The 12,247-nt window shown below is 42.2% G+C and overlaps 1 protein-coding gene across 3 annotated transcripts in view; it reads left to right on the plus strand.

Annotated features, from left to right (window-relative positions):
* Nucleotides 1–12,247, plus strand: part of MPHOSPH9 (M-phase phosphoprotein 9) — a 692,762-nt gene that overhangs the window by 631,393 nt on the left and 49,122 nt on the right. For all 3 annotated transcript variants that reach the window (XM_086942918.1, XM_086942920.1, XM_086942919.1), the window contains exon 22: nucleotides 3,499–3,689. In XM_086942918.1, coding sequence (XP_086799044.1) covers nucleotides 3,499–3,689 — 191 coding nt within the window. The remainder of the gene's footprint in view (nucleotides 1–3,498; nucleotides 3,690–12,247) is intronic.

A 12,247-nucleotide genomic window follows, 5' to 3' on the forward strand; every position in this document is an offset into this window, starting at 1 on the left:
CAGGATGGCGTCCAAGAGTTTATATTTCCTAATATTTAGAAGCAGAGCCCGGGGATATAGAGGGTTCTTTCTTGGAAACGCAAGTTGGTATGCGTACTGCTCTCTATTCTGATACAAGCATGTGAATCTATGAAAGATTTAATACTGGAGAAAAAACTAGTTACTTACCTGTACACTATGCTTCTCCAGTATTATCTTTCATAGATTTGCATGTGGCCCACCCTCCTCCCCGTTTCTCAGGTAGACCATTTTATCTCTGGATATATCCTTGTCTCTCAATTGGGGCTGGAAATCCGAGGTATGATGGCTCTTCTGGGGAGTGTGATGTCAGGGCTGGCAGCTGATTGGCTGAGTTTCGGACCAAATAATGATGAGGTTTGCTTACCAAATAATGTGGTTCCCTATGGGATTTTTCTATGCAGTTCTTCTAGTACTGCTGTGGTCATTCTGTTACTGTGAGACTCCCACCATGACGACGGGGAAGATACAATCATGTGAATCTATGAAAGATAATACTGGAGAACAATAGTGTACAGGTAAGTAACTAGTTTTTTGTGTTTAACTAATGTAAATTATTTTGTAATAAAACTTTATATTAAGTCCCAGTTTCTGTTATTTTCTATGGTTGTGTACCTTTAAATGGCCATGTGCGGTGCTAGACATATTCCAAGACTTGGCTGGAATACCTTTACAACTGTTTTGTGACCTTTAGAGCTGTAGTAACTTTAGAAGTGTAGTTCGTGAAATGGTCTTACTCTTTTGTGTGTGGTGTTTGTATTTTCATGTCTTTCTGTCTTTCCCCAAATCTGCAATACCCCTCCTTAAAACCCTCCAATTTATCCTTTCATTTAAGATCTATAATCTAGTGGTTGGCTTTATGATCTTAATAAAGTTACATGTATTTGAATTTAATTTTCGTAAATGTATTTTCACCACTCTGAAATTTGGCATCGCTGCCAGTAGATAGTATAACGCACACATTGTGACCTAAGATCTCTTGTGAACTCATTATGTCTCCAAAGAATGCAGAGCCAATTCCATGGCAGAATCCCATTCATGCATGCTATATACCCGATATTAGTGCTGTTTTTAACATTTCTGCTTGTGCCTATCCACATCCACCACACATATTAGTATTATTTATTTATATGTATTTTTAATTTTCTGGCAAGAAATTAGTATAGTTGCACTTTGATTTAGCCAGTAAATGTACACTCGCCCGTGGGTGCCTAGTTTGTGCTAGTCCTTTTGTCATATTCATTAAATCTTTATTTCGGTTAGAATAACCATAAAAGAATACAATACATTTAAAAACATCAACATATACATCTAGTGCTAATAATCCGAACAAAAGCTATTTGAGACATACATAATTACTTGAGCTATTTAGGTGTATAAAACGGATTAACCAAAGGGATCAAGTTTACAGTGGATTTAAAATTCGAAGACAATCAGGTAGTTCATATTTACAAAAATGGATTAGTACAATAAATATATTAAAAGTAGTTAAAGAATCAAGGAGCATGTTACAGGGGATAATTTAAGCTAAAGTAAGTGGGGACTACTATAATACCAATACATTTTATTTCATTATTCTATCAGTTGGAGCAGAAATAAAAAATATTATTACATTTTTAAACCTTTTTTCTTCCTCACTATCGCTACTGCAAGAAGGAACTGACTCAGACTGAATACTATGGTCTGTGAAGTATCCCCTTTAAATACTCTTTCCCCCTCTTTAATTTTCCGAAAACCTAAAAGGAGGCAGATGGGTTTAATCCACTTTCTCCTTGCTTGCAGGTACGCAGAGCATATAAATATGACATGGGCCTCATCTTCCTTAATGCCCATATCACAGAGTTCACAATGATCAGAATCACTTTTATTCATAGGCTCTGACTTACAAACCCACTTAAAAGTTCTAGATTTTAATTGTAGAATGCCATAGCGGTACTTTAAATACAATGATTTTGCCATTGAGGGTAAAATTTCATCCATAAAACATTCAAATTTACATTCGCTTTTGACATCAAAGAATTTAAGAGTCAGTTTCCCGATTTTGGAGTTTTGAAGTGGGTAACTATAGATGTATTCCCAGTATCGTGCCTTCAATAACTTTTTTGAACTGCGAGTTAAGGAATCGGGATCTGTCCAGAAGCTATATAAACCTAGTTTTAAAAAACATTTTTCGATGTGCAGTAGCCAGCTTACTCTAACAATATTTTTTATCTGTAAGATTTCCTTTAGTGCTGCTCTATAGTCCACTAGTTCATCAGTGGACCAGAGACGAACCCAGAAGAGTAGCGGGCGTAAGGAGGCATGGTCATCAGAACATCGTACATTTAGATCCCAAAATAGAGGAATTAAAGGAGTACAACCTGGGACAGCTAAAAGTTGTCTAAAGAAACTATTGTCCTGTAGTGAAAAGGAGTCTCTGGCTACATGTCCCCACAGTTCTGCCCCATATAGGTAGGCAGATTGAGCTTTATACTTATATAGTTCAATGTCTGGTGATACTGCCTTGAGGAAGCTACTTTTGTGCTACCTTGTTATGGGAGCTTGGCTTTGTATTAGCATTAGCCGAGACTTTTCAGTCTGTGAAGTTCAATTCATTTTAGAGTCAAGGCTGATACCCAAGTATTTAAAATTTTGGACCTGTTCAATATTCTCCTTATTTATACTAACAACTTTTTTAAAACCTTTATGTGGGTTGATGGACATAACCTTAGTTTTTGAAGAATTAATTTCAAGATTTTTGTCCAAACAGTACGAATAAAATGTATTTAATAAATTCTGTAGTCCTTTAGGGGTCTGGGAAATTAAAATCGTGTCATCCGCGAATAGTAGCCCCGGACGGCTTGACCACTCAACTTGGGAGAGTCATGCTCGCAGCCCAAGAGGGTGTCTGGGATGTCATTGACATAAAGAGAGAAGAGAGTTGGCGCCAAGACGCAGCCTTGCCTTACCCCTCTCTCTATGTCAATTGTTTCTGTCAGTTCCCCATTGGGTCCCCACCTTACTCTTGCATAATTCCCCTCATGCAGCCTCATTAGTTGGTGTAGTATGTCACCGGGGACTCCCATATCTCTTAATGATTTCCACAGTTTGCATCTCTGGACCAAATCAAAGGCTGCCATATAAAAAAACTACAGTGCACTCTTATGAAATGTCTAGCAAAACACTACAAATAAATATGCTCATCTATAGCTATTTAATCATAGTTTTTTGTGCAATTGCATATTGTGTTTTTTTTAATTCAGCCTGCCATACTTTCAGTCTGGTATTGGGCTGTCAGTCATGATTGATAGGACAGAGAAACACTTTCAAAACAAGACCGAACTTACAATTTGGTGGTGGTTAAAAAAAAAAAAGTGTTAATTGGGAAAGATTGTTTTCACTTTGTATCTATGTGTAAAAATCTGACAAAACTGAGAGACAGTTGACTTGAATGTTTTAGTGACTGGATATGTGTATGTTTTAATGTTATTCGTTGTGCAGAACCAGAACATACTGGATTTACAACAGAAATGGTTACCCGTGGGCCGGACACCACCACAGTATTAATAAAAGAGCCTTATCCTCCTGTTTCTGAAACATCTCATGAAACTGAATTCACAAGTAGAACGGAAATGAGAACGTTGGATGAAACAGAGAGACTTTTTGATGAGCTTACGCAAGAAAAACAACAGGTAACACTTTTTTTGTATTTCTATATTCTAAAAACTGGGACGATTCGATTCATTGATTAAAAGTGTTTGGCATTACATACTTTTATCTCTGTTTTTTTCGGAGGAAATTACCATACATTCATTTCACAGTCACCTGTTTAATCTTATTCCATAAAGTGATTGCCGAGATGTAGTTGTCTGAAGTTCACCCTGTGTTTTGAATGTTTTGTGATAGGATGAGGGTCATTAAAACTCTTCAAAGATTTGTGCATCTTCAAAGAAGCATGTCCTCCTGAAGTCACAACTTCACAAGTTCAGTATGTCAATAAATGTTTCTGTTGTAGAGGTGTCATTTTACCTGTTTGTCTGATCAGATTATATGTTAGTACTAATGGGGTTTCCATGCTGCCAGATACAAAGTGTTTGACAAACTTCAGTGATTTCTTTGTGCTCATGTAGTACGCTAGAGCCTGGCTTTTCGAGGGGTATTATGACTTTGAATCTCGAAGCCTAAGTCCTAGAATTTCTATGAACACTGACCCTTTCAAAGAACTGTAAATAGCCCAGATAGAGGAGTCTTCAGCTGGGGTGGTATGTAACCAGAATACATTTTGTTTTGAAAGATCTGGACATCTTTAGCTGTACACCCACTGACTGAAGATGTAAAGTTTGTTTTTGTATGGCAACCACCATTTTAAGCCTTCGTTCAAGGAGCCATACTAAGCGCAGCTGTGTATATCTAATATCTGATCATCAGCGGAAATAATGTGAGGAGCCAATAAGAGGGGTATCTTAGGCCTTTTTGAGGACATACGTAGCCCTAATATATAAATTATCTGTACATGGACGGTTACGATTTGGCTATTACATAATGAGTACTAGGTATTTTCAGTAAGTAGCAAGGCTTTTTGGCAGTACCAATGGTAGTTTTCGGTCAGCTTGTAGGTACCTGATCACTTTGTAGATACTGCACTGTTATGAAAATAGATACATGGTCCAGGAGTAAAGTCAGATCAGTCTAAGCCACAACTGTTGGTGTGGTGCTTCTGCCATTTATTCATATTTTTCGGTCTGCTTTAACCATCTTGAATCTTCTCTTGCTGTGGGGATTGGAGCACTGACTAAACATCTAAAGTGGTGGTTAGAATATTACCGAAAAAGTAGTCAAATAACAGGGACACCCACCCACAGTGTTTTTCCTGTCATGTTTTTATATTTACACTGTCAACGGACAACTTGCAGTTCACCTGGGTTTATCTCCAATAGTGTTGCTTTTTTTTGTCCCCTTAGTTTTACCATGAATCTAATCAAAGTTTGCAGATTTATTTCTAAATACTGATAACCTCTCACCACAATCTAGGACAGCAAACATTAATATTACTGTCTCATTAACACATAATAAAAATAAACCCCACAAAGAATCTAGCCCTGGGATTCTTAGGTTAGATCCGCTTGCAAAAGTAATTTAAGATATGTACACCAGAAATGAATCGCCAATCTACCCTTATTTGGAATATGTCACAAAACAACTCTCAGAGCTTCACATTTCAAAAACATTTTGACTACTTACAATAAAGTAGAAAGGTAGCAGTGGTCAAATTCAACTGCACATTCCTTATAAAGTTAGGGTAAATATATCAACACTAGTAATTATGTATCTTATTTGAGTAAATCAAGTGCTGCTAAGAGTGTTCATGACCCTGCTACCCATAGGGCATTACCTATGTTGCTTCCCCTAAGAAGTGTCACAGTCACACATGAGTTTACAATGCAACACCGGAGCACTATGAAACAGTTACCGCAAGCAATAGCCATTTTTCATCTCAAGTAAATGCATAAAATCCAACAGCTGACATGTTTTGCCTGATACATACTTTTTCAAGGCTGCAATGAGTACAGAATATGTAATGTAATTAAACAAATTGAAATCCGTCTTGGAATGCTTTAAAGACAGAACAGCTGCAACGCGTTCCTTGGTGGTGTTGGCCCCTGCCAAAAAATTTCTGCCCCAGTTTAGGAAATTTAGGGTCTATTCCTGAGGGCTTGCATTAGATACAGACAGCCATCCCAATCAGTGATGCAACAGAGAAGCACAGTCCTTTTGGTGCTGCGGCCGTGAGTTCGGCAGGCAACATGCGTGGCAGCACGGGCACCAGTATTCTAGCTCCTCATCCCCTGCTACAGTGTGCAACAAACTGCTTTGATTTGCCCTCAGTGGTGCATGCCACTGCAGTGGGTATCAGGAATAGGCATTTCCTTTCTAGTTGGCGATCCTTCACATCCGATAGATGGTCTTGCAATTATTCACTAATGTTATGCGCTCCCTTTTCTTTATTCTCTACACACTAACTCTCCCACATCATAAAATATTTCAAAAGAGCATATGTCCATCCATCTTTAGGAGGTTCTCCTGTCGCTGCAAAAAGGTGCCATAGAGAGAGCACCAGACTCAGAAAGAAGGGGATTGTTACTCTTGCTATTTCCTCGTCCCAATAAAGGATGTTTACCTTGGGTCTATCTTGGACTGTCGTCCCCTCAACATCTTCCTACAGAAGGACTGATTGAGAATGCTCACATTTGTCCACATCCTGTCTTCTCTGGAACCGGGTTAGTGGATGTTGTCCTTGGACTTGCAGGACAAGAATTTTCATATGCTCATTCTGCAGCCTCGCAGCTGTAAACTGCAGTTTGAGATGGCCCAGAAGCCTTTTTAGTTTGCTGGCCTTCAGACTCACCAGCACCCCCTCAGGTGTTCACAAACATGATGGCAGTGGCTGCAGCCCATTGCCTAAGGCTAGGAGTTGCTGTATTTCCATACCTCAACAACTGGCTGCTGAAGGAAGCTTGCCTCAGTCAGTCATGGACGACCTCTGGATGACTGCAGACTTTTTAACATTGTTGGGTTTCTCCATAAATGAGCCTAGTTCTGCTGGATTACCTCTTAAAAGCTTCAATTCATTGGGACATTCCTGGATACAGTGGAGTTCAGAGTTTTCCCTCTGCAGCAGTGAGTCCAGAATATTCAGGTTACCATCCTGATGTTTCAGGCACGATCCAGGTGACAGTGGCTCTGAGGCTTTTTTGCCTTTTAGCCTTGTGCAGCTCCCTCACCAACTATGCCAGGTGGCAACTGTGAGCTCTACAGTGTAACTTGAAGTTCCAGTGTGCTCAGTATCAAGGCTGCATTTCCAACTCTATCATTTTGCCTGCTCACTTTTGCGAATCTTTTTGGTCTGAGTCCTCTCCACAGGTCCTCCACCTTGGCGAGGTATGACTTTGGTATCTAATTTAAGGTGAGGAATCTGCACTTAGACGTCTTAAGAAATTGCTAACCTTTGATAATGCTCTCGAATGTATACTTTTTCTAACCACAGATTCCTCTGTACTCTTCCCTCTTCCGCGTTTTTGTGGAGAGACCTCTATTTAACACCTATAAGGTCCAATTACTCTGCACACTGTATACAACAATCGTTCACAAGCTGCATCTGAGGGCGTGAGCAAGAATAGGGCAAGAAACCGAGGTCAGCGTGCAGGGGTGGCACGTGTATGCGGTTCCGCTCCATCACTTCCTGGGTTGTATGGCACCAACACAGAGATGCATTTTAGGCAAGAGGGATGATTCAAGTGTGTGTATATAGTCGATCAATGTTGGGGATGAAGGAGTCCTTTATCGCCATGGGCAGTAGTTTGAAGGTGGCCCTTATTGGCTTATTAGATGCCCTTCAGAGAGTTTTAATTCCTCTTTCCTGAACTGTAGGAGTGAATAGGCAAGTCTTATGTGTATGGGTTTTGTTCCATGTTCTGGATGCGTAGATCTGATTCTCCAGTATTGGGGTGTCGTTCATAGATTCACATGCTTGAATATTTCCCGTTGTCGAAGTGGGATTCCCACGGTACATAGCAATGTAGTAATAACATAAGTATATATATATATATATATATATATAATATTTCTCGAACACAAATCCACCAGCCGTTGCACCTAGACGCCGCAAGTGCTTGCTCAAAGCACAATGGAATGCTTAATTTCATCCACAACACTGGTTTTCATTTCCTCAAAAACCATACTCCAACAGAGCGCACTCCAAGCCATACACGATGTCCAAGTTACCATTTATTTTAGTCGATACTGCAGACAGTTAACAAACGCATTTTGGCGTTGCCACCTTCGTCAGTGTTAAGCTAGTTTTCTCAATGTCCTGTTTAAATAAAGATGTGCTATACAATTATTTCATAAACATAGAAAGTGACTGTGTGCTTTTCAAAAAGAAAGTAAACTTTGTACATTGTCGCGATGGCCATTTTGAAATGGTTAAGCTTTCCACAATAATAGCTGATCAACTCGCACTGCAAACTCATTATGCTTAGTTATGCTGTTGTTAAATCACGTAATATATACATATTTACAATTCATCATATGTAATTCATGATTAGATCATTTTTTAAACTAATGGCTAGTTTACGGGACTTATTCTTCCCTATACTGAAAGTCTGTATCCCAGACCTGTGTTCAAACTTACCATAAGAATTGATCTCCTCCATTTTAAAGACCATATTCCGAACACCACTACCTCAATTATGCCCTGTATGGGCTAATCCATGCAGACACGCTTGTTCATATTTACATATATACACTAATTTCAAATGCAATAAAATTTCCCAAATTTTCTATCTGAAAAATACTGCCCTGAATGGGCTTGCAAATGACAGTTGGAGACTGTAAATACAAATACAGTTTCTACTGTTGATGGGACCCTATAAAGTGAACTCATAGCTACAGACCACAAGAAACAATAATATTGAAGGTCACAAATTAGAGAATAACCTATACAGACCATCTAGATGATCTATGGCTATTATAAAGATATTATACAGTATTCTATTAGGTTATCCTATGTGAACCCACATTTCTTCTTCATTATTCAGCCCTCTTGGTGTTTTTGTTTGCAACTTGATGATGTACTTAGATTCAAGTGTACGTAGTTTTCTTACCAAGTCTCCTTCCCTCTCCGATTTGACAAACTGATCCAGGCAGAAGAATGTAAGCAGACTGCTGTTGCTGTCATGTTCCATTTCAAAATGACGTGCAACAGGATGGTTGTGAACCCTGTTACTTATCGGCCTGAGATGCTAAAAGACTCTTTTCTTGGTGGGATGGATGATGCTTCCCACATATTGTTTCCCACAGGGGCACACTAAACAATAGACCGTATAGTCTGAGTTGCAATTCAAGAGTTTCGAGATTGGGGTTTTCACCTTGTTTCCTGGTATAAGTTAATCTTTCACCTTGTGGATGTTCCTACACGCCTTGCATTTCATGCAGGGGCAGAACCCTTTGATGGGTGCTGTTTTCTTCTTTTTAGGTTCATAATTGTGAGAAGGTGGCCTGATATGCAGTGGTCACTATTCTAGTGAACACTATGTATCAGTCCAGCAACCCTTATTGATGATTGGTTGTAAGTCAACCTTATAGACCAGCTATCCTAGTAGCGTGGATACGAGCAGTCTAAGGCTAAAGACTCGAGAGGGCGTGTTAAGCCAGCTGTTATACCACATATACCCATTGAACACCAAGTGAAAGGACACCACACAAGGGCTATGAAAATAAACAGTTATTTATTAAAGATCACAACAGCCCTGTACTCTTTATGAGGACAGGGTACTAAGCACAAACCAAAACTCTTACACAAATACTTAAGTTAGCACAGTATATACAAATGCCCGAGGGGCACGGAAAACCATATACTTGAAAAGTGGAATGCAAAATTACTAGCAGGTAAGTACAGTACTAATAGGCTTTGGAATCGCTAGGACTTGACTATAGAATCGTTAGATTACTTCTAGGAGACCCAGGGGACTCGGGTGCAGTGTGTGCACTCTCACGCGAGATGCGGGACAAAGTCTATGGTAGCTAGAATTTGCAAAGTTAGTGTTCTCGGGCGAACCCGACCTGGTAGGGAGAAAACGAAAGTAGATTCTGACCCTTGGATAGTGAGGCTATGCTGGGGCACCGAAATGCCGAAGTTACCTAGCCCAGGGGCTGCAGCTGCATAGGACTCAAAGGACGTCGGGAATCCTCGTTGACGGACCAGGAGCCTGGAAGAAAGAAGTTGCTGGCAGGCGACCAGTGAAGAAAGTTCGGTGGATCCAAGCCTGGATCGATGGAAGATGACACCTGAAAGCAGAGGGGACCAAGTTTGAGACTACTAGCCAGTAGTCAGTGGGCACCAGGAGGGCACCGGATGGTAGCCACCTCGACAAGGCGTGTGGGTGACGCTGGGCTCGGAGATCTCACGGACCAGGAGGCGTTGTCGGCGACCAGGAAGGAGGATCGAGCTGTCCCACGAGGATAGAAGCTGTCGGCGTCGCTGGACCCAGGATTGGGCAACAAAGCCTTGGCAAATTCAAGCCCACGCGGTCGACCTAAAATGGCGTCTGGAGTGGACCAGGAGGGTCCGGGGTGCCTCTCTTCAAGAAGGAAGCAAGGGCCAGTCTGGAGCAACCAGACCAGCAGCAGTGATGTCGTCGGGCGTCGTTCAGAAGGCCACAAGCCAGCCGGCTAGTAGCCAAACAACGCGGTGCACAGCAAACAGCAGAAGGGCCCCACGCAGATCGTGGAGATGCAGGGAGGCTGATCTTGGATGCTGGAGCTGCGCAGGGTCGGGGCTTCTCGGACCCCAAAGCACTCACCCGTGGAGGACACGGGGGCTTGCAGTAAAGATGTCGTGCAGTCTTGGCGATCGTCGGTCCCTCGAGGTCTCGTCGCACTCACGGTTCTCAGCTTGGCTGTAGAGGTGAGTAGAGGTCAGAGGTGCCAGGGAAGCCGGGTCTCGTCGAGCTGGGTCGTCGGATTCGTGATGAAGAACTTGCAGCAGACCGCAGTGTTCTTTAGGATGGTGCCTGCGGATGCAGGGTGACTACTCCTTAGCCACAAGGGAGAATCTTGAGGAAGAAATCTTGAAGTCCTTTCGCAGAAAGTCGTGTCTTGATTCCAAAGATGATCTAATTTGAACAGGGGGCCCGCTCCCATCTTTATACTAAAAAAGGGGGCTGACCCGGTGACTAGGTCCTGCCTATGGGTGGGACTAGGAGGGGGGTGGTTACACCCCTCTGCCATGCCGGACTTCCCCAGGCCAGGGGCTGGTGTGCCCCTGGAACTGGTTCAGACCGGCCTATGCGTAGTGAGCACCGGGGTGCCACTCAGCAGTCACCTTCCTGTAAAGCCCTGCCTACCCAGGATACACAAAACCATGTCTGGGACGGTGCTAGCACCGCCCCTGACAGGAAACCCTTTGTCCAGGCTCCCCTCGCTGGAAGGACTCCCAGCTGCAGGGGGTCAGACTCGCGTCTGTGGTGGCAGCATCCATTTTGTGGAGCTGAGGCTTCAGTTAACTTTAACCGGGGTTCACAGTTACATACATGTCGTGTCCCTCTAGAAGGGTGGAATGCTAACCCCGTCGCCAGAATTGGCGAGGGGTTAGTATTCCAATTCGCATGACACCTTACTCGACATGTTTTGATAAAGCAATACCAAAGTTAGCATTTAACCGCGAGGATTATAATGCACTTAAGAGTATATGGTATGCGATATCATGGAACAGCTATTAGGACTTGGTTCCGCAAGCTGCAGACAGGCTCAGCTCATGCCAGAGCACCATCTCACCCGATTCCAAGCACTCTGCCTTCAGGATTGTCAAGGCCTGCCATAGGAGTGACTGATAGGAATCTGTGTGTCCATTTTAGGGTTAGGTATAGGTATACTACACCTACAGCAAAGCGTGGTTACACGACTTTGCCCCAGCTGTCATGCAGCCAGTTGTGTCAAATTTAAGAGGCCAGCCAGGGGTGGCATAATACATGCTGCAGCCCCTGGCAGCCCTGGGTACACCTATGCCCTGAGTTACAGGGTCTGATAAGGTGGCCCAGTACCAATTGGTAAATGCACCTAGGGTACATGTCGTAATTTAGAAAGAGAACAGCCAGGCTGTGGGTCTGATTGGCAGGCCCACAGCCAGAGAAAGTCGTAAACCAGTGAAGCAAAAGCAAAAAATCTGGGTGATCATAGGATTGCAGACCCTACTCTCCTACAATAATGACTGTTCATTGAGTTATCTTTTAAGGAGTTTCCTCTTCTATATGTCACCAAGGGACTTGCTGATAAAAGCTTTCCCACTACGTTGTCTGTTTTCAATATTTTCCAATTTCTTTTAAGAATTTGGAAAACCTCTGATGATTTCTCTGTAAAGTTGGTTATAACCCTGACCTTCTGATCTTTACTTTTCTCCTTGTCTGAGTAGTTGACTCCTCTCTATGGCATTACATCCTATTTCAGCTTTCTCTAAAATGCCCCTGCAGAATCCTCTTTGCTGGAATCCCTGTTTGGCCTGTGTTATAGCTGCATTGCATTCTGACTGGGTGGAACCATTCCGTTTCATCCTAAGAAATTCATCTCAAGTGTTATTATTTACCACACTTCTTGGATGACAGCTTCCTGCGTGCAGGATTGTATTCCCTGCCGTGGGCTTTCGACAAAGAGCTGTTTGTATTCAGGGCTCGGATGTATTCCTCTGCCTCGCTCT

Source organism: Lissotriton vulgaris, chromosome 11, assembly GCF_964263255.1.
Source record: "Lissotriton vulgaris chromosome 11, aLisVul1.2, whole genome shotgun sequence".
NCBI lineage: Eukaryota > Metazoa > Chordata > Amphibia > Caudata > Salamandridae > Lissotriton > Lissotriton vulgaris.